The sequence below is a fragment of the Oreochromis niloticus genome, linkage group LG8 (assembly GCF_001858045.2).
Source record: "Oreochromis niloticus isolate F11D_XX linkage group LG8, O_niloticus_UMD_NMBU, whole genome shotgun sequence".
NCBI classification, from domain to species: Eukaryota; Metazoa; Chordata; class Actinopteri; order Cichliformes; family Cichlidae; genus Oreochromis; species Oreochromis niloticus.
The window spans coordinates 23,887,652-23,910,105 of record NC_031973.2 but is presented as its reverse complement, the minus strand read 5'-3'; the positions used below and the strand labels follow the sequence as shown (position 1 = coordinate 23,910,105).

The 22,454-nt window shown below is 40.7% G+C and overlaps 2 protein-coding genes across 2 annotated transcripts; one reads left to right on the top strand and one right to left on the bottom strand.

The window, feature by feature from the left end:
* Positions 1-1,418: 1,418 nt before the first annotated feature.
* Positions 1,419-11,253, bottom strand: nt5m (5',3'-nucleotidase, mitochondrial). The gene is made up of 5 exons (XM_003438519.5): positions 10,484-11,253; positions 9,260-9,360; positions 6,617-6,677; positions 6,386-6,500; positions 1,419-3,970 (listed from the first exon to the last, which is right to left on the bottom strand). Exons 1-5 carry the CDS (start codon positions 10,754-10,756, stop codon positions 3,831-3,833), a joined length of 690 nt encoding a protein of 229 aa, XP_003438567.2. The 5' UTR covers positions 10,757-11,253; the 3' UTR covers positions 1,419-3,830.
* A 1,021-nt stretch (positions 11,254-12,274) lies between these two features.
* On the top strand, positions 12,275-21,883 carry cops3 (COP9 signalosome subunit 3). Its single transcript, XM_003438680.5, has 12 exons — positions 12,275-12,493; positions 13,475-13,604; positions 14,341-14,453; positions 14,726-14,775; positions 16,262-16,354; positions 16,450-16,629; positions 16,739-16,879; positions 17,883-18,056; positions 18,747-18,833; positions 19,034-19,147; positions 19,276-19,356; positions 21,400-21,883. The coding sequence occupies exons 1-12, from the start codon at positions 12,439-12,441 to the stop codon at positions 21,451-21,453; spliced, it is 1,272 nt and encodes a 423-aa protein (XP_003438728.1). The 5' UTR covers positions 12,275-12,438; the 3' UTR covers positions 21,454-21,883.
* The last annotated feature ends 571 nt before the right edge of the window (positions 21,884-22,454 follow it).

Here is a 22,454-nt window from a genome sequence, read left to right as displayed (position 1 = left end):
AAAGCAATCCCAGCCCTCATTTTTGGGGCCAATATAAATAATAAGTCAGTTTCCTCTCAACCCATCACACGATGGTTGAATAAAATAAGTTGATGCAGGAATAGAAACAACCTATATCAATAATATTATACATGAACAGAGGACTCATGTCATCAAGCTCCATTTTTTTTTAAAGAAGTCTTTCTTTTTTTTGCTCACAAAGCCTTTACACCTTTTCTTTGTACCATTTTCTGAGCGAAACACTTCTTTCTTAGCTTGATTTTCTTACTCAAGTGTCTTTTAAGCTTCCCTTGATCTCACATCAATCAGAGAAGATAAGTTTTGAAAGCAGGCAGCGTTTATTGAGGACCACAATAAGTACAATTCTGACATAAAAGCTGCTTTTGTTGATAATCTTCCTCCAACCATGACGTTTTGTGGAAAAGCCAACTGCTCATGACGCTCATGTCATCTGCTGACCCTAATGTGCTCCATTCGCTGTGGATTTATTGGAAGAACATGAAAAATCATAATGAGAAATCTGATACAAAGTATTCACTGAACAGAGACGGTGAGGCAGATGCTTTTTGTCTTTACAGCAGAATGCTTTACTGATGATTTGAGCATGATGCACGAAAACAAAAACCATTGCAAATTATGCTCAAGCTCCCTTCTAGTGTGTACACTGGCTTCAGGGTAATAGATGTTCTGGTGAGCAAAGTCTCAATAAATTTACATAACCGGTTCACATCTAAATCTGTAAACAGAATGTCATTACATATGCTTGCTTTAGTAAAATGTGATGCCAACATCTGAGATGCCAACAGAGATGTCCAAAGTTCTTCCTGTTAAAAGGGAGTTCTTCCTTTCCACTGTCACCAAGTGCTCACTCATGTGAGATCATCTTATTGTGGGTGTTTTCTCCCTAATTTTGTAGAGTCTTTACATTTCAATATAAAGTGAGGCGACTGAATTGGTGCTATGTGAACAAAAGTTATATGAATTGCTGGGCTTCGCAGCAGTGAGTTTAATCAAATTAATAGCTGTCTGTGCAGGTTCTTTGTCACCCAGGTCATGACAGTCAACTGGGCAAGAACTCCAGAAACCTCTTAGATGCGAAGCGTAACATCTTCAAAAATCTAAAGAAGTCCAGCTGCCTTCTTTTTGAGCTCAAGAAAATTAAACGCTTCCATCTGCACAAATCATCTCATCAGTTTCTTGAGGTTTTTTCCTCAACTGATATGATCAGTGCACAGAGCAAACTACAACAAAGAGCACAAAGAGGAGCGTTCTTCATGTTTAGTTAAACCCCCCCCCAAAAGTGCCAGAATGTCAAACCACGAGTGTGGGCATGTTTCCAGTCTTTGGCAGAAAGTTATCTATGATTTCATGTGACTAAGCAGCATGCATTTTAATGAAAAAATATCAAAACAACCAAAGCCAATGAAACTTTCTTTTTAATGGCACTGTTAAATGAGAGAAGACTGTTTAAATGCCCAGGTCATCAAGTTATTGGTTTTTTGCATGGGTTTTAATAGAGGTGGATCAAAACATTCCACTGGCATAAACAAACATTTGGATTTGTATTGAACTGACATGAATATGTATAAGCTAGTCACAAAAAGACAAGCACTCAGCACTACGTACATCTTTCATTACACATAATTAGCATCTAGTGCGTAGTTCTGTGAAAGGATGCTAGCAGGCAAAAATATACCAGAAGAAATTAAAAAGCATTTTATCTCAGCATCTACATATCATCTGTGTATCCTAAAGGGGACCTATTACTGCTTTGCTAGCCACAGGTGCTGTTACTCTGGTGGGTGTTCATGTTAAAAGCATCAAGTTTCCAATGAGGTTAGCATCGGTGCAAGTAAGGAAAAGCGAGAATGCACTAAACACTCCATTTCAAGTACTTTTTTCCCAACTCTTTGCTCTGTATGATGTCAGAGAGTGCAAATACTTAATATGGTCATTGCAGGCACACAGGAAGTTGGCTCGTTCACTCAGATAACGTATGAAATTAGTTGCCGCACCAAGGTTCAGTATTTTGAACTGTGAATCATATTCAGACATATTCTAGTAGAGTTGGTGAATAAAACTGCAAATGATTGAAGCAGGACAGTGACACTGAGAAAGTGGTGATTTTATACAGTTTATAAATGCTAAAAATATAATAAAAATATAATTGCTAAAAATTAATACAAGTTTTCAAGTAATTAATGACAAGCTGAAATAAAAACTGTTTATTTTTGGAACATTAAAACATTTTCTACAACTTAAATCTTGCTTGACATGCTTCTGAAGATAAGCTTTAAAACAGGGGTGTCCAACTCCAGTCCTCAAGAGCTACTGTCCTGCAGCTTTTAGATGCATCCTTGTCCCGACACACCTGAATCAAATGAATGGCTTGTTATCAGGCCTTTGCCAAACTTGATAGCGTGCTGAAGAGGTAATCCAAGCATTTGATTCAGCTGTGTTTGAGTAGGGTTGCATGTAAAAGCTGCAGGACAGTAGCTCTGAAGGACTGGAGTTGGACACCCCTGCTCTAAAAATATGAACAGAATGGTGGCATACCACTTATAAAACATAGTGATCAATGTTGCTGCTCAGCTCTCATCTTTTCTTAGGCTCCTATAGATTTCCGCTTTTCCTTATTCTGCATTCTGTCATATCCATGCTGTTGCAATTGTGGATGTTTATATTAAACATGGGCAAAGTTTCAAATAATGAGGCCAATGTGTGCACAAGTAGCCCCTACAGAATTCTCCATACACCTGATGCAAACTCCTCTGATCTGGCTTGTCTATGACCAACGATGAACTTGGGAGGTGGCAGAAGGGTCCAATGTAAATGAAATGATGATTATTATGAACTGAATCATGCAGAGCTATCCTACCAGAATTTTGATTAACATATGGACTTGTCAGTGATATATTAATATTGAATATTGGTTCATTATTAACCAACACTGAACCAATATTACTCAGTCTTCAGTGCCTACAACAATCTACACTAGCAATGTTTGGCAAGATGCACGTGTGCAGCTACTTTTCTCATTCGTGTATCAGTGAAATATTGAACAAATACATATTGTAAAAAAAGAGCACCCATGTAGGCTTTTAACCTTTTTAAAAACCAGAGTGGATTTCACAGTATTTTTGCATTTACATAACAGTGGCATGGCACATACCTACACAATACATGCAAAATAATGACAACCTAATAAAACAGTAATTTGACTCCAAGTCACTGTCCTGTGTTTATGTATTCGCCAGTGCCCACGACTCAGGGTGTATTTTTGAGCTTTTTTGGGTGCAGTGGAGTGCCCTGTTGTGAATCACATCACACTGACTCACGAGTGCAGGACGGTGCAGTTAAATATTGATAAGCCTTTTGCAATGAAGGCCACAGAGAGACCACGCAATGGCTCAGAAATCCATTTTGTGTGAATCTGAGAAACATCCAGAATGCAAAGTGAATCCATAACCGTCGAGGTCACTCAACATAATCTGTCCTTTCCACTTACCATGTATCTTTTTATGAACTCCTTTTGTCCTTCTCATTCAGTGAGATTGTACAGAATCTGGTCTCCAATACAAATTCATACACAGTCTCAGAGTGCCCCCTTGTGGTCGAGCAAGTGAACATCCTCTTCTAACAGACTGGATCAACAGTCTGCTTGTACAGCACGACTTCCATTCAACCTGAAACGTAAACTGCTCATCCCTCTTAAGCCTCCACACCCCACTTAGTGGAGAACAAGTATGCCAAGGCCATAGCAGCGAACACCAGAACTTCCATTAACCCAGATGCCAGGCTGCTGTGGGGCTGGGCTGTGCAGGAGCCCCTCACTGCCTTTTGCTGTCCAGGATGGCCCTCCAATCATCTAACCATGAGAGGAGCCGTCTCTGGGGGAGGCTGAGGGGCAGGTGCTTGTTGTGGCAGGCACTGAACAGGATGTGCTCCCACGCTGGATTTGGCTCCACGCCTGTCCAAGTCACAGAAATATAAAGATTATTAAAGTGGCAGCTCCCTGTATTTAAGTGTGTGAAGGATACAAATTGTCCTGACAGACCGTAGGAACGCTGCAGCAGCTGCCTCATGAGGTGGCAATCAAAGCATTGAAAATGGATGCAAATAATTATAACACCCACACCGAGTTTCACAAACATTATTATGCAAAAGTCCTCTTTAAAGATTTTGCTTTGTTCTTCTGTTCTTTCGGTGATTTAAAAAAAGAAAAATAGTTATCATCCCTGATCTGCTCAGATCAGAGAACTACTGTATTTTCCTACTGAATTAACTGCAGCAGCAATAATTTACACAACTCAAGCCGACTAACTTTGAGATCTACTCATAAGCTAAATACTCAGCATTTCAAGAGGGTTTTTTTTATTTAGGCAAATCTGCACTCGCAGCCAGCATCAGACATTAGTGTGTATCTGCATATTATTACGTAAAAACATCTTTGCACTCTGGAACTCTGTTTGAAAAAATTACTAATGTACAAATGTGTTCTTTTGATAACAAAAAGGTAATGAAAAGCTGAGCGTCACACCAAAGCATGTGCACATTTGGAAAGTTGCAGCTGTTTTAGCATGATGGTTACATTTTGAATAAAAATGTAGATATCAAATTGGATGTAATCAGGTGTGAAAACATTTTATTCTAGCAATCTAACGCAATATTACTGCTGCTGTCTTTAGCATGACAGGGGGTAAAGCATAAACTGTGTATAGAAAATGAACAATGGCAACATAATGTTCATTCATCAGTTCATTTTGGAGTCTGCATTTTATAGCACCAGTGTTGGCATGTTTTTGGCTCAGATTTAGACTCAGCTAACACTGGTTTCTTTACCAAGCTGCATCCGAAGACACCTGCTAATTTAAGCACTATATCACAGACTAATAAAATGCTTGAATTTTACTGGACCTGGAATGCAAACTTCTTGGATGGTATGTTGCGCACAACTATCATTATCTGTCACCTTTATGAAATATCCTCCAAAAGGCTACAGACAACTGCCTATGTTGGCCAACCAACTTGGCATAGCCCCGAATTTTAAGTCCCAACAAAATCTAGATGGGTAAGTACAAACTTTTTCATGGTAAACTGATGAGAGACCAGTGTGTGAGGTAAGCTGCAGGCACTGCTTTCACTGCTCGGAGATCAGTTATGATCAGCGCTTTATGTGGAAACCCAGCTAGCATGATCAATGACCTTCAGTGGTATAGTCTCTGCTCACCTGTCAGCGCATGAAAACAACTGGGAAAGGATTTTAGGACTAGGAAAACAAGGAAGGACTGTCTTTTGAGGACACCAATGTTCACATTTTGGACGAAGAAAGGGTTTAAGAGAGGAATAAAGGAGGCCATCTAGACCCACTGTAAACAGCTGTCATTGAACAGAGGCGGTGGCTTATGGCACCAACTATCAGCCACCTACGGTCCCGAGTTCTTTTCCCAATTGTTTCAACCACTCACACCTTGCCTTAGGTGACCTCAATCGCTCACATAACGGTGGGGTGGGGTAACAACCCTCAGGACCACCCTTACTGGAAGAGCTCGCTACCAATTATTCTAGAACTGAAGAAGCCTCTTGGATGAGATTTGAAATGTCTTCAAAACCTAAAGAAGTCTAGTTGGCTTCTTTTCAGCTCTCAGGACTACCATTCTTTGTGTGACCATATTTAAGTCCAGCAAGATTATCCTGGATCCAAATCCACTATCACTCATGCTTGCGTGGATTCTCTCCAGGTACTTCAGCTTCAGGCTAATTGGGGATTCTTAGTTGCCCATAGGTATGAATGTGAGTACAAATGGTTGTCTCTCTATGTTAGCCCTGTATCGTACTGGCGACCTGCCCAGTGCGTACTGTGTTTCTTACCCTATGGCAGCAGGGAAAGACTTCCCTGAGACCTTGAACTGGACAAGTGGAGGAAGATGGATGGATGGATCAAATAACACTCCTTTACCTTGTTGTTTAGCATCTTGTTGTATCCTATTGTGTTGCTGATCTTCTCATAGGTCATTTAGGTGCTTTTTCAGTGGGCATTAGTGTGTTTTTCCCCTCATTATTTGTTAGCATCTATCTTTATTTTTATGAACAACAACATGGCCTTGATTACCCAGAATGCACTGCGATTGCAGCGCTCTACTGAAATTTGCAAAATGAAATGAAGCAAGCTACAAATAAGTAGTTTAAATGCCTTTTTCTTTTTGCTAAACTTATTGTTCAAAAATGTTGGTTTTATTTCATGAAGCCATAGAGGCTGAACCGGAGCAGATCACTTCACAGACCAAAAATAACCAAAAAAAGATTTTTAAAGCACTAATATTAAAATAAAAGAATCGTGAAACACACAAAAGTGCACCCACACAAAGTTCCACGGAGGCCTCACCTAGAATGTCAGGCTTGTCGTCTATCAGGAGGTCGCCGGTGATTAACGTCTTGTCTCGGGTCAGAATGACCTGTTCCAGGAAGTCACGGCCCAGATGCTTCTCCACCCAGGCATACTAGACAAAAACACACACACACACACAGCAGATGAGATCTCATCAGCAAAGAGTGGAACACATTAATCATTTCCACAGAAAAATGGATATTTGTTATTGATTTGCAGTAGGCCTACCTTCTCATGTGGGCAGTGTTTATAATGTTTTATAGGGCTGGTGCAAATAAAGACATCTGTGCTGCAGAAACAAAGGGAAACAAACAGACCAGAGTGGAAAAGTTACAAACACACAGTATTAATATTTACCTTCCAGCTGCTTAGGCCTGAACTTTTATGACAGGAATTCATGTGGGGGAGGTTCCCAGTAAACATGAAATCACGTGTATGGTGCATTACCCTGATAGGAGAACGTGCACATTCAGGCACTGGTGGCTAAAGAAAGCCATTCACTTTTAGCAGTAGAAGAAATGTAAGCGAAGTTCATAGCTTTTGATATTTTTAGATGTTATTCACGTGCATTCTCCTCCAAGACTGCTCCCAGAAAAAAATAAAAAAGTAGTCACAGCCTATGTCACACTGATTCAGATCACACTTATTAAAATATCATCAAAAACTACACGTGACCGTCCCTGAGTAAGACTCAGGGTGATGTGTTTTAAATCATTTATTAGAAAGAGGGGGGAAAAAAAAAATACTGAAAATATCACAGCATGGGGCCATCTGAGTCGTGAGGCTGAGTGAATGGGAGAACAGCGTGGTGCTGGCGCGCTCAAAGACAGGCTGTGTGGTGATACAACATGGAGGCCAGGTGTCTGTAATTGTCCCTATGGCCTGCTGCTGTCACTGACTGCAGTGCACAAATAGATCATAGAGACAAGACAGACAAACAGACCATCACATTCACTACTGATGCCAGGCCTAGGAGGCTTTACGGCAGCCTCGACGCTTGATGCCTTCAGGCACAGCCCTGAGTGGCAAGTTGTCTCTGTTTTGGCAGCGTTGAGGACCCAATACACAATCACTGTTTTAATATGTGTAAAAAAATATATAAAATGTGCTCCAAACATAAATATCAAATTCACGTGTATGTTATAGAATCTAGTCTTGCTGGCTTTTGTGAGCGACTGGAATGAGCAACAGGGGCTTTCAGACTTGATTTATTTGGTCAGGTTCAGACAAAACAGAAAAAAAAAACTCCATCAAAAGGAGTTGTTCACAATCTGTCTCAAAAATCACCGACAGAATAAAAGATGGATGTACAGTATTGTGCAAAAGTCTTGAGCCAATCAATTTATATTTTGCTTCCATGGAAGCTAAAAAAAAGTGCAGTAAAGTCAGTTGAATCTTAGAAAAATGTCAAAGATTGCTCAGCTTAACAAGCATAAAACATTATTTTTTGTCACCAAAAGGTGATTGACAAAGAGCTATTAGCCAAAAACTTGCCTTGTTTCAGCATGGTGTGGAGTGTGTCCTTAAGAATTTGAGGAAATTGAACAGGTGAATGACAAAAGAAGAACAGGAGACGAACAGTATCTGAAAGTCATATCTTTAAGAACTAGGTTAAAAAAAAGAATCAAGCAAAGAGCTGAAAACAGATCAGAGAGATGTATCTTGAGTTGATCTACTGTTCGATAAAGCCTTGTCAGAAATTGTGTCAGTGGAAGGATGACTGTCAAGAAGCTGTGCTTAAGAAAGGGAAACAGAGAGAAAAGGCTGAGGTATCCCAAACTACATAAGAAGTAGACTGAAAATCAGTGGCGACAGGTCTGATGGAGTGATGAATCCAAATTTCTTTTTTTTTTTTGTTCATATCGTGAGTCTCTACAGCTGCCTATAAAACATGGTGGAGGCTCTGTCATGGTTTGGGGCTCGATTTTAACCAGTAAAGTTGGGCATGTTGTCAAAATTGGTGGAATTATGAACACAAAAAGCACACAGCACTGGCTGTATTGAAGAACGAAGGCGGTCATACCAAATATTGACTTTCAAGCTCATTAGAATTACCTTATATACTGTATACTGTGATTCTTCCCTCTGCTCCCTTTAAGGGTTCCCTGTCTAACCCAACCCCTGGCATCCTTTTCTGTCACACCAACCCTCTACATGTCCTCCTTCACTACATCGATAAATCTTCTGTGTGTGTTCCCCTTTTCCTTCTGCCCAGTAGCTCAATTTTCAACATCCTTTGTCGCCGCACCCATTTCCCATTTTCATAGGAGAGTGTGAAGAAATGAGTGGTGGCTCATGGCTTTTGCATAACACTGTAGCTTCTGGGTCTGAAAAGGGACGCCAATACCAAGTGTCTTAAACATGCATTCTTTTTAATGACCATCAGGGGGTGATAGGTGCAGGTGTAAAGAAAGTCTATGGGAAAACAGCCCTCTGACTTGTCCCCGGTAAACACTTTGGTGATGTGTTTAGGAGCATAGTCACTCATTACAGGCTTCCCACCTCCCAGGTTTTCTTTTAAACTGGGCTGAGCAGGCCATTGCTGCTTTGCTGGTTTGCGGGGCTTTTGTATGAAAACAGAGCCTTAAAATGCAGCCAGCTAAATGTAGAGATAAAGTGAACTAAACAGGGTGAAACTGTGTGGAAAATGATAAACCACAGAGCCTGGCATTATTTTGCAAAGTTAAATACATATTAACTCAAAACACCATTTCCCCCACCTCCCTACTGACCAAAGTGCTACATGCAAATATCTAATCATGCACATTTTTCTCCCATTATGCTGATTTAAGCCACTTGTGATACAACAAGAACTCCTCTCACTCTCTTTTGTTTATGTGAGACAAATGCACTGCAACTTCCAAGACCTACTCATTCATCTCGGCCATCTCCTTGACCGCCTCCACTCCTCCTGGCAGCGGGTCCAAGTCTATGAAGAAACCTTTGGACTCCCAGATGCTGATAGCTTTTTCCTGGAGTTTAAAAAAAGGAAACAAAACACATGCATACAGCTTATCTGCAACCGTGTATATTAATCAGGTGCATGTACAGTACGTGTATCCACGTGAGTGTTCATGAGCCCTGAGGAAGTAAAGTCCAAAAGGCCAACTTCTGTGGACATGATTACAAGGTAGCACTTTACTTCTTGCTTGGAGTAGGTGAATTAAGACACTGAAGGAAACACATAATCAAATGGAGTAGTGAGTGAACTGCTCAACACTTCACATTACAGTGAACCACAAGGAAATCGAGGTTGAGTCATTCATCCACACAAACCAATTCAAGAATGTGCGTCCATGGCTGTGTCTACACATGAAGCGGGGACACCAGCCCCTTAAAAGTCCCCCAATGCTGATTAATGGTACTGAGCTAGAGCGCTGTCAATCTCACAATCCCCAGAGCCATAGGATGAGAGCAAGGATAACGCCTGATTTAGATGTCTGCGGGAAATCTACACTGTAACTGTAAACTCCTGTGCCATAACCTTCCATGCCATATCGTCTGACCCGACATGTAGTTACATTTCTCGGGTTATGTGGAAGGTTGTGGAGTACGATTAAACTATTTATTGTTTCTTTTTAACCAGAAACATTTAAAGGTATTTCCAGTTTCAGTTATACTATGATGTAGATTTGCCGCAGAAGTCTAAATCAGGCATGAGACCAGTAGTAGACTGTAATGTAGTACATGTGATTATTCTGCTTCCACTGTAAAAATTCCAGCATTTAATTTCCATTCATATTATGTTACTTTCTTCTAATTTTCACTATATTCTGGAAGAAAATATTGTTCGACCATGCAATAGTCCAATACTTACAAAGAAGATTAGAAGGTACTGAAAAAGTGGGGCCGTCTTTTGGATTTGTTTTTTTTTTTCTTCAAAATTCTGACAAAAAAAATACATTTTTTCCCAGTGGCCATAATCCTCTTCCATAAATACTCCTGTACCACCCTACTGAAAAAGTTGACTGTTAACCATATGTAAATGAGACAGGCTTTCTCGATTTGGGTTTTTTATTTTTGTTTTTTTACAAGTTTTAATTCAAAAGATTAAGTTGAATTTCAGCCACTATATTTAGTGCCTCTGTCACTCACACAAAGGTCACTCCTCAGCTGCCCGTACTGCGTTGACACCCAAAACCCTCTCCTGTCCTCCAGGGTGATGTAGGGCTCCGTCGGGTACCTGGCCCGATACTTCTTCAGGAACCCCCCCTCGAAGTCCGCCAGGACTCCGTCCATGTCCACCAGGACCCGCAGTCTCTTCCCGGAACGAGAGGTGAACGACATGTTTGCGAAAATCCTCTTAATGGGATCTCGGAGCAAAGTTTTCCCTCTTCCTAGTAGGCGTGTTGCACTAAGCAGCAACATTTTTCACGCCCTCAGTCACTGCCCTCTCCAAACAGTCAGCAGAAACAGCTTGTAAAGTCGGCATGGGACTTACACAAACAAAAATAATTCCAAGCACTGGAGCTAAACCCCTTTCAGTACTCGTTTTCGACACTGTTATTTGTCCCTTGTGAATTATTGTCCAACTTTTCACATTCTGAGCGGTAGATGAGCTAACAGACGCTGGCTAGCTGACAGGCTAGCACCACAGCAGCCGCAGCGGGCAGTTCAACTGTGACCTGCCTGCGGCCACAATACCGGGAACTCTTTGTATCGGTTGTCAGTGTGTATTAGCCGGCCGGCATCCAATGCCTGCCTTTCTAAAATTCCACAGCATATGAGATAAACAGCATATGCTGTTAGAGCTGTCTGAGGTGAAACGAGAAGTAAACAACTGGAGCTGCCGCTGCACCAAAGGGAGAAGTGCTCAGCTGTAAGAACAAACTGTACTACGAGCCCGTGCGCAACAAAGATCTTACACGACCAAGATGGTTCACTCCTCAGCTGTTTTCAGGAGCCATGTACAGTGAAAAATATAAAAATTTACAACAATGCAAAGGTTTTACCACCACAATAATCATACACGCAACGTGTGTGATTATTTATTGGCTAAAGAACCGTCGTTAGTTAGGTTCATTGCAATTTATGCACAGTCATCTCTTTATGCCCAAATGTGACAGCTTATTCTGAATGATGGATAGGTAGAGGGGCAAAACATTTAGCATCAGACAGGGGAGCTTCCAGAGATCCATCACTTGTACATAACATACGTTTGTGTGTGTGTGTGTGTGTGTGTGTGAGAGAGAGAGAGAGACAGAAAAAGATGCTGGAGAAAGACTTAGATGTGGTGACTCTAAAGGCACCAACCAGAAGAGGAAAAAGATGAAGATATATTTGATGATGGGTCAAATTATGTTGAAATATCAGTAACTAACTACAGGTTACATGGATTTTTGAGTAATAAAAAATGTAATCTGTATGCTTTGGTGCAACTTACCCTAACCCCATTTACACACTGAAGAGATTGCACATATAAATAAATAAATAAGACAAAGATACCATGTAAAACGTAAAAAACTAAGAGCAAAACTTAGAGTAACTGGTATTTTAAAGATATCAACTTTATTCAAATTTAAACAAAAACTTGATTCAAATCATATATAAATGTAATCATATTTTTCAATGTATCAATGTCATAATATTTTCCGTTTCCCAAAGAAGCAGCACTATAGTGGTCCTGTAAAAGTAGTTAGCAAGAGGTCTCACTCCATACAACATCTACGTTAATAACTCCGGTGTGTACGTCACTTCCTTTATTTCCTAGTTCTCAAAGAGAGAAGTAGAAGTCCGTTTTTAAATAAACACACAATAAACACACACAAACACACACATATGTATATATATATATATATATATATATATATATATATATATATATGTGAGCAAGTGTGTTACAATACTCCCAGCAAATCTGGTACCTGGCCCTTTAAGAATTCAACGGTCGGTTCTCTAAACCTCCTTGCGGTCTGTTCTGTTCTTACGATCTCGCGATAGCCTCACCTCAGTGGCGGCTGTGTGGCCCCCTGTCTTAGTCCGGACGGAGTTGTTTCTGACGTTTGAATGAAATACAGTGCAAATTACCTCCACGTTGGACCCAGGAAATAATGGCTTCAGCCTTGGAGCAGTTTGTGAACAATGTGCGGCAGCTCTCCGCTCAAGGTAGGGTTGATAAACTCATTAGAGTCTGAAGTATTAGCTAGTTAGCTAGCATATGCTATCCAATGCCTTGCCGATAGCTAGGCAGTCAAACTGGTCAGAGGCTTCTTTTTGCTTTATCATGTAAACACATCGCTAAAACGACCTTATGCCGCTGTAGTTCCTATGTAAACTACCACGAGTAGATGCGGTATTACACAAGGACCCGAAGGATAACTGCATAACGTGCATGTCATCAAACTAGATGTGAAAATTATACTTTTTGTTTTTGATCTAGAAAATAATTTCTGGGGACTGCCTACCGGTAGTCCCGCCCTAGCCTCATATGATTGGCTAGCGGACTGAATTGGCAAATATTATTGGCTCGAAGTCATCTGTCAATCCTGCTCGCATTACCTCTGTTGCAAGGCCTTGACAGGACACTTGGCCAGCCGATTCCAATTGAAATGCCCATCCGCAGCGCGGCGGCTATACACAGTTTAATGAGTCCGTGTGTCCTCTAGGTTTATAAAGAATTGTCTCTTAGGATTCGTAAACAAGAACATTCCTATTTTATCCAATATTTGACCACTTAAACAACAAAGAAAATGTATCACTGTGCATTATTTCTCCTATGTTAATACAACAACTTTACTGATAATAGCTTTAGTGGGGTTGTGATCATACTGATTGTGTCTAGTCTTTGTAGCGTTTCCAGCTAAGTTTTTGTCCATGTGTCCTCCTTGTGTGCTTTGCATGTAATAATAACCTTGTGAAATAGAAACCTGATGACATTAAATCTCAGCATAACAACCTGGTTTAATTCTACATCTGGTGGGCTGGTGTCAAAAATTTAATCTGCACCTAGACCTGCAACACAAGCTACCTTAAGCCCATAGAAAGACACACTAGTTTGGACTTCCCAAAGATTTAAAAGGTCGGTACAAAAAGTTAAGTGTGGCTAAATTTCTCAATGTTGACCTCAATTTTCCTTCATCCCTCCAGGCCAGATGACTCAGCTATGTGAGTTGATCAACAAGAGTGGGGAGCTGCTGGCCAAAAATCTGTCCCACCTGGACACGGTGCTGGGGGCCCTGGACATCCAGGAGCACTCCCTAGGTGTGCTGGCTGTGCTGTAAGTTTCCACTATAACTTTCTTCTGTCTCAGTTACCACATGACAAGAAATTTTTCTCATCTGCGTTAAAGTTTTTTTTCCCCCTCTAACTGGTTTAGTATTATTATTATTATCATTAATAATATTAATATTTATTTTTTTTATTAGTTTAGATTTTGGTGTTTCACTGCACTCTGCTTTCATTCCGCTGTTCTTGGCCAAGATATTCTCCTAATGTTGTGTCTGTTGAAGGTCATGTTGTACTTTTTGTGTTCGTTGAGGAAGAGGCGGTAGTTCTTTAGAGGAAGTCTCATGGAAAAATGACAAAGGTTGGAGCCAGCTCAGGATTTAGAGGAAAATGAGAGGAAAAGTTGACAGATAATAATAAGTTCCTGCATATGATGTTATATTGAAAGGGAATAATCTCTCTCACTTCTTCAAATTGTTTCCTTTCTTTAAAATTTCCACACATTTTCTGTGCTATAGCAAATCCTGTACAGACATGACACTGTTAAAGGTTATTTGTTGCATTTACAACTGATAATAAATAACACAGAAATGAAAGCGATTATTTCCTGTTTACAAAATCAATCTCGCTTCTGCTTACCCAACATTGAGTCTGATCAATACATTTCCCTACTTACCGAAAACTCAGCCCTTTAGCTTTAAATGATTTTTAAAAATCAGCCAAACTAATGCAAAGTTTTGGCTAACCCCCCTTCCTTCCTTCCTTCCTTCTTTCTGCTTTTGCTCCAGATTTGTGAAGTTCTCCATGCCAAACATCCCTGACTTTGAGACGCTCTTCTCCCAAGTCCAGCTCTTCATCAGTACCTGCAATGGGGAGCACATTAGATATGCAACAGACACTTGTAAGTCTCGTTGTTCAGCGAACTTGTTTTGTGTCAAGTTTTTTTATTTTTTTATTTGTTTTTGTGATTGTTAAGACAGAAGCATTTTGTGTGCATTTCTAGCTGAGCTGTCATGAATCGCTACTTTTGTTCATATATTTTACACAAGTTTGTATAAATGTTGTTGGTATCAGTCACAGCTTTGTATCAGCGGTTTGAAATCTGTTATATGGATTTGTGGATCTGGCAGAATCCACATGGTTAATCATAACTCCTCTGTTTTCCTGCCACAGTTGCTGGTCTCTGCCACCAGTTGACAAACGCACTTGTAGAGCGGAAACAGGTAAGAATGTCTCTTTCTATCATTCTGAGCCTAATCCAACTAAATGGTGATGTAGTTTAGGCTTGACAGAAGTAGGGCTGTGATGTAAAGGTGAATGCTTAACAAAAAAAAAAGAACGCAGTTGCATTTTTAAATGTTCTTTTTGTAAGAGAACTGTTAAGATTTGTTCATGATACATCTCCCTAGAAGAAAATGCCTTCTGCATTCTCTGCCCCTCTGTAGATTATGCAGTATGTAATACTGTTGCACTTGTGCCAAGCAGTTTGTTTTCATTCAGCCTGTGCAGTAGGCTGCACCGTTGTGGCTGCTAATGAAGATCAAGAAGCTTTAATATCAGCGGAAAGAACAGAAAGCAGGCAGGCTTTCTATATTTCCGTGTGCTTCTGTAATTCTTGGTTTTACACTTGATGAGTCTGACTTTAGTTTGTGGCTTCAGAACTTTCGGCTTCTGTCAGAGGCCAGATGTTTTTAAACAGTGTGTATTTATCTGCGGGCTGCTGATGTAGTGATATCCACACAATAGTAGCTCTTGATGCTAAAGGGGTTAGGGCCTTTCCTGTCAGCAGTTCATTTGATATCACTCACCCTACGCGCAACCATTGCTATAACCTTGTCAGCATTTCCTACTGAATTAGATTGTGTTTGTGGCATCGGGTGCTTTTTTTAAGGAGTTGGTATCAGAGTAATCCTTTTCAGTTGGTTCGTCATTGCTTGGATGGGCATGAAGTGAATGCAATAACAGTAGTCCTTGTTGTGGTTCTTAGCTTCAATGAACAAGCAACCTGTTGCTGGTGCTAATTATAACGTGCAAGAACTACCACCACCAGCTACAGTTCATGATGGTGGATGAGAGACTTTGGCGAGTAATATTAAGGATGGCCACAACAGCAAGCGAGATTGCAGCAACTGAACTTTCAAAATAAGGGCGAGGAGACTGCCAGCAGGCAAATGTATACTTGGGTGTTGATATATCTGGTTGGCCAAATCAAGTCTGTGTGTGGGGAAACACTGTGAGTGTATTTATCCGCGCGCTCACAAGTAGCAGGAGAGTCACATGACCCTGCTGTCTAATACAGCACCCAACCCCCCATCCCCTAAACTTCCTTCCACCTGAATGAGCATGTTAGTGTTTATCCCCTAAATGCTGTGTGGCCTACATAGTGTGTGTGTGTGTGTGTGTGTGTGTGTGTGTGTGTGTGTGTGTGTGTGTGTGTGTGTTGCATTTACCTTGCAGCTAAAACCAATTTTCCCCCTTTGGTCAGAATGAAATGAGTCAGTCACAATCATTTTTCGTCACAGGGCTCACATGAGTCATTCCATCACTAAGACAGCGCTGAGTTTCAGCACCACAGTAGAGCATATTTTCCTTTCCCTTCTTGATCTAAATATTTTAGCGTGTTCTTCAAGCCCTGACTGTTTTCAGCATGTTTGGGTGTCTCAGGATGACTTTCAGCTTAGTAACTCACAATTTCTCCTCTTCTGACAGCCATTGAGGGGTGTCGTGGTCCTAAAACAGGCAATAGACAAAATGCAGATGAACACAAACCAACTTACCTCAGTTCACGCAGACCTGTGTCAGGTAAGTTCTTAGCATCACCCCAGTTGTAATCCCAGCACATCTCCTTTTCCACATGCAGTCTAAGCCACTCGTTCACTTCTTATGTTCTTCTGCAGCTGTGTTTGTTAGCAAAGTGCTTCAAGCCAGCCCTGCCCTTTTTGGAGGTGGACATGATGGACATCTGCAAGGAGAACGGAGCCTACGACGCAAAGCACTTTTTATGTTACTACTACTATGGTGGGATGATCTACACGGGCCTCAAAAATTTTGAAAGAGCACTGTATTTTTATGAACAGGTACTATCTTGGGCTCTTTACGGTCTTTTTGTTGCCAGTAATTTGCCTGAATTTGAACTTTCTTTGCGGGATCACTGCACATGATTTTGTTTTTAATGTTCTGCGACAGGCAATAACCACTCCAGCCATGGCAGTGAGCCACATCATGTTGGAAGCCTATAAAAAATACATCCTGGTGTCACTCATTCTCCACGGCAAAGTGCAGCAGCTGCCCAAATACACCTCACAAATAGTAGGGAGGTTCATCAAGGTAAGGATGCATGACGCGTGGGTGATATTTTTCTTTTTAGAGGTGTAGCCAAGAAGTGTCATTTTCTAAAAGCACCAAAAAATAGTAATAATAATAGTGTATAGACGCTCAGTAATGTATACATTAACATTTAGGTTCATGCATACAGAATCAGTGATACAGATCGACAGACTGGCTGTTAAACTGTCGTGTTTTTTGCCTGCTAGACTGAGTCTCAGTGGGAGGGTGAGCCATTCATTTTGTTAGCTAGAATGTGGAAAAGCTCTTAAGTTGAATTTCATGAAACGTCATAGATAAGTGGAGCTCGGGCAAAGGAAGAACTCGCTAACATTTTTCTTTAAAGTTACAATAAGGGCATCAGCATTGGTGTAGGCATCAGGGGTAGGATGTGCTCACTGAATGCACTTCAGTTATTGTTTTACACTAATTGTAAAGTAAACGCCTCTGAGCACCTAAAAGACTGAAAGATGAATCATTACTTGGACAGAGTCAAAAGCACTAATTTCTATCAGATTTGATAAAAATACCATCACATACGAGGTGAACACAAAGGCTCACCTGTGATTTTGCCTTTTATGTATCAGACAACCGCTCACACAGAAAGTTGTTTGGTTTTTTTTTTTGTCTTCTCCCACACTGTGCAGCGCTGCTTTGTAGCCTCACGGCTCACTCGATAACTAAAGAGCTCACTCACTCAACTGAACGCAGCAGAACAGAGAGTCAGTAAAAGCAAGCAGATCAAGATGTCAGTGTGACGCAGTAGAAACTTTTTTTTTTTTTTAAATCAAAAATGTACTGTGGGCTGTGAAAAGCAGCAAAATCTGCTAACAAAGTTTCTAAGTTTCAATAACAACTAATATTTGGAACAGTTGAATATTTATGTCCAGCCGTAGTGTGAGCCCATCAGGAAAAGCCACTTATTTATTTTGCTGGTACTGAGCTATCAATCTATAATTGCATTTGCTTTTTTTTTTTGCTTTTTTTTGTGTGCCTCTGCCCTCAGCCCCTGAGCAACGCATACCACGAGTTGGCTCAGGTTTACACCACCAACAACCCGGCCGAGCTGCGCAGCCTGGTCAACAAACACAGCGAGACTTTCACACGAGACAACAACACGGGGCTGGTCAAACAGTGCCTCTCCTCTCTCTACAAGAAGAATATCCAGAGGCTAACAAAGGTGGGCTGTGTGTGTGTTTTCTTTGTGATGTGTGATATTAACACACTCCCGATGCCTTCAAGAGAGTAGCTTCACTGGATAGCTTGTGCAACTTTACTTTAGGAATTTTTCAGTTGTAGGAAGAGAGATGTCAAGAACGTAGAAATGTCTCGGGCGTCTCGAATGATCTGTGGCGCAGTTCATTAGAGGTCACTATAATCAAAATGAAAGGAAACACAGCCAAAACATGGGTGTGCCAAGACAGATGCTGACATCTGATAACCGGCTGTTGGCCCATCTTTGCTAAAACGACTAACAGCAATGACTCTTGAGCTTTCAGTTTCCACCTGTTGGGTCATCTTATTCACATTACCAACAAGACAGAAGTTAGAGGAGCTGTGGGACACATAAAACTTGAGTTTCACACTCCATACAGCCTATAGGTTAAATCCAGGCCCAGTGCTGTCTGGATATCACTTTAGGTTATCTTTTAGGTTCATGTTGCACATGCCAGCTCAAACAGAGGGGCACACATCCAAAGCACCAGCTAGCCAGACAATCCAAAGAGTACTGAGAGCTTCTTTATTGACCTTAAAGAGACATTCGTTGGGTTGTCAAGGGATGTATTTGAAACAAACAGGAGTTTAGATGGCGGGTTTTTGCCCATTCACTAGATTTGATATTAGTGTTTCCTCTGTGCGGACCCCACAGACCTTCCTGACGCTGTCTTTGCAAGACATGGCGAGTCGAGTGCAGCTTTCAGGCCCGCAGGAAGCAGAGAAATACGTCTTACACATGGTGAGTTGTCCAGAGAGACTGAAGCACAAAAAACACAATCCAGTTGATGCTGATGGATATCATGATAGCATACTTATAGTTGTACTACAAAGTCTTATATCTGTTGTGTTGGACCGTTTTGGACTTGAAGGCCTTAACGGCCATATAACAATGATCTTTGCGCTGGATTTTCTGCATTCTGCTTGTTTTCTTCTTTGCAGATTGAAGATGGTGAGATCTATGCTAGCATTAACCAAAAAGATGGTATGGTCTGCTTCCATGACAACCCTGAAAAATACAACAACCCAGCAATGCTCCACAAAATTGACCAAGAGGTGTGGAGGCTCAGATCTGTGTTCACTGTTCTTGTGCTTTGCATGGATTCATTGCAGTTGCAATACACAAATCCTGCATGAGTTTTAAAAAATGAGCACGTGTCTTTTTTTTTTCTCTCTCTTTTCAGATGTTGAAATGTATACAGCTGGATGAGAAACTAAAGTCTATGGATCAGGAAATCACAGTAAACCCACAATTTGTGCAGAAGGTGAGGCGGGGCTCCAGCAGCAGTCTGAATATGTAGAGTTTTGTATATGGATGTGGTTGCAGGCCATAAACACGTTTGTTTTTTCTTATTAGGAATGTTAAGTTTAATGGCACCTACACCAGTGAGCCACAATATTAAAACCACCTGTCCAATATTGTGAAAGTCCATGCTGCCAAGAGAGCTCGGACACAGCTGGCAAAGTAAAATCCACAAGAATATCAGGAAGCAGGTTTTCCCAGTAAAATGTTTATTTAAGAAAAACAATCGGTGGTTGTTTTAATGTTTTGGCTTATGTGTGTATTTTTGGTAGAATGAGCCAGACTAAAGATGTTCTCCTGACGGCGTGTATGTTGTCCAAAAAGTTCCAATATTAAACTTTGTACTGAAGCAGAGGATAAGATGCTTAGAGGTTTAGAAACAGTGTGATCACTGTTTGTTGCACATGTGGCGGTATAGTGTCTAGCGTGCCTGAGCAGATTGTGTTGCCGAGTCACATGGTGTCTTCAGTCACTGTTTCATGAAATCCATTGCTGGGCGTTTGATAAACACTTACTCTGTAATTCTCCCTTTTCAGTCTAACTAACACACCGCTTGTTACGCAATGTGCGATCATAAGGTTTCACATTTCCATCATAAAAACCAAAAACTACACCCGATTCAAATTATATATCTCCCCCTTCAAGAAGGTTTCCAACTGTGCAATTCAGAAAACGGTCCTAGCCCGGTGCTTCTTTTTCCCTTTTTAACGATTGCACCCTGGATGTCCTGTTTTGACCGCTTGCCCTTGTGTGTCTACATTACACCGTGTTGATAAAACCTGCACAAACTGTAACATTGGCTTCCGTTTCAAACTACCCCAACCTTCCGTATGGAGGGTGGCGAGCCTTTGACTGTAGACAAAAACCAAGACGCTGTTTTGGATGAAGAATCTGATCCAAGCTTATCAGGTCGGGAATGTGACCACAAGAATGTTTTCCCTTTTAATCTTTTGGGCCGTTTGTGGGGTCGTTCACCCTAAACTCAGGTGTAGGAGCCTTTCCCAGCTATTACAGCGTGAGAATCATTTTTCTTAATCAAATATCCAAGTCAGGCTCACTTTCTATCAAATTGTGCACCATTGTGCTCATAAAACTTGATTAATTTGTCGAATCTGGCTAAAGTTAGCAGCAATCTTCCTTCCTTGCAGGCTTGCTAGGTTTTATATCAGTTTAATCTTACATATGACATACAAATGCTTATTTTCTACAGAAGCTAACTGGTTTGCACAGCTGTCGTCTTGCTTATAGTTCACCTCGTTTGTTTACACCTTTCCATCATTGAGAGGCGCTGCCTGGGCTAGTCGTACATTGCATTTAAATCTTTTTTTTGTCATCCACGTATCAAACAGGCCGTCTCGACTCATTTTGTAATTTTGGCTGTAAATTTACTAAATAATTCTCAGTTTTCAGGAACTATTTGAATTTTCTCTCTGGTCCAAATTGGTTGAGGACCTACAATAATGTGAAGCGCACATGGTAACATCTGTCTGTTCAGACAGTAGTACCTTGTGAATACTTTCTGCTACCACTATACACCAAATATTGCTGTAAAGCTCGTCTTCCCTTCCTTCCAAAACAGTTTTACATTTTTGTCTCTAGATCAAACGGTGAAGGAGTTACGGACATTTAAAGAGTGCTTGTAAAATGGGCCCGCTGGCAAGCCGATGATAAAAAAAACAAAGTTAACTGACTTGGATTTTCAGTGCCAACAAACAAGGACAGCAACTTTTAAACGTCCAGTCAACTAGCTGCACACTTCCTTATTGTATATATCAACACAAACTGGGGGAAAAGTCTCAGGAGTTAGTTCCCAGAATGGCAATACAACCTACCATCAAGTGATATAGGGCATGTAGGAAGAAGATGAGACCTGAACAAAACAATCAGTCATTGTTGGTGGAAGTGCAGCAGGAACTGGTTTGCAACAGTGGCTCGGCCTGATGTGTTCAGATAACAGCTCTGACGTTTTGTTTGTTTTTTGTTTTTGTTTTTGTTTCCCCTTCAGAGTATGGGATCGCAGGAGGATGATGTCGGTAGCAAAACGTCTAGTTATTCCTGAGGGGCCTTGGATGGGGAGAGAACGCTGCAGCCACCCCAACACGTTCTTCCCAGGATGAGTTGGATTTTTTTAAAAGAGGAAAAACAAACATTCTATCTCACATAAGGACATTGGTCAAGGAAAATCTAATTGTGTGGAATGATGATAAATTTGGTTATTCTTACTTCACAGTGTCTTAAGGATAACAAAAGATCCTTACAGAAAAAGGAGAAAAAAAGAAAAAAAATTACAATTTTGTCAGTGTTTTATTTATCAATGTTCAGGTTGAAGCGCCACTGCTACATTAACAGAAATCACAATAATAAAAACTGGACTTATTTGTTCCAAACGTATGTGAAAAATCTCACTGTTTGTTTTGGTTCTGCTGCATGATGGCCGTGACTTTGAGGGCATTACGTACGAGGTCAAACATCTAAAATTGAAGAATGAATCTGATAAAATTCTGCATTTGTAAAGACTGCAAGCGATCGTTTCCCTCTCACTCCTGCCGGTTAGAATGTAGATATCATCAATAGTGAATCTGTACACATGGACATGCCCTTGACCAAAACTCGGCACAATGGAGGAGTCGTTCACAATCTGGTGCACTGTTTTGTTTTTCGTTTTTCTTTTGTTTTGTTTTTTGTTTTTTGTTTTGTTGAGTTTTTTTTTTTTTTTAGGTCGGATCCACTAGAGGTCGCTAGAGCACTGTACAGAAAACCGATTTGACAGCTTGTTATTACAAGAGGTGAAGTCAACAGATGAAACCAAACTGTCATGTAATTTTGGGAGCTTGAGCTTGGCGATTGTGGATCTGTTAATAATAAATTGTTTAAGAATATAGTTCTGGGTTTCATGCCTTTATGGAAAGATTCTCTTCGACACGGTTCCTCGTCTTTACGGTGTGTTTCAATTCTCATCCATTCATGGACTGTCACCTTTTTTTTTTCCTTTTTTTTGTTTTGTTTTTTTGATTGATAAGCTGAAGCTAATTTTCGCTTCAGCCAATGAACGTACATATG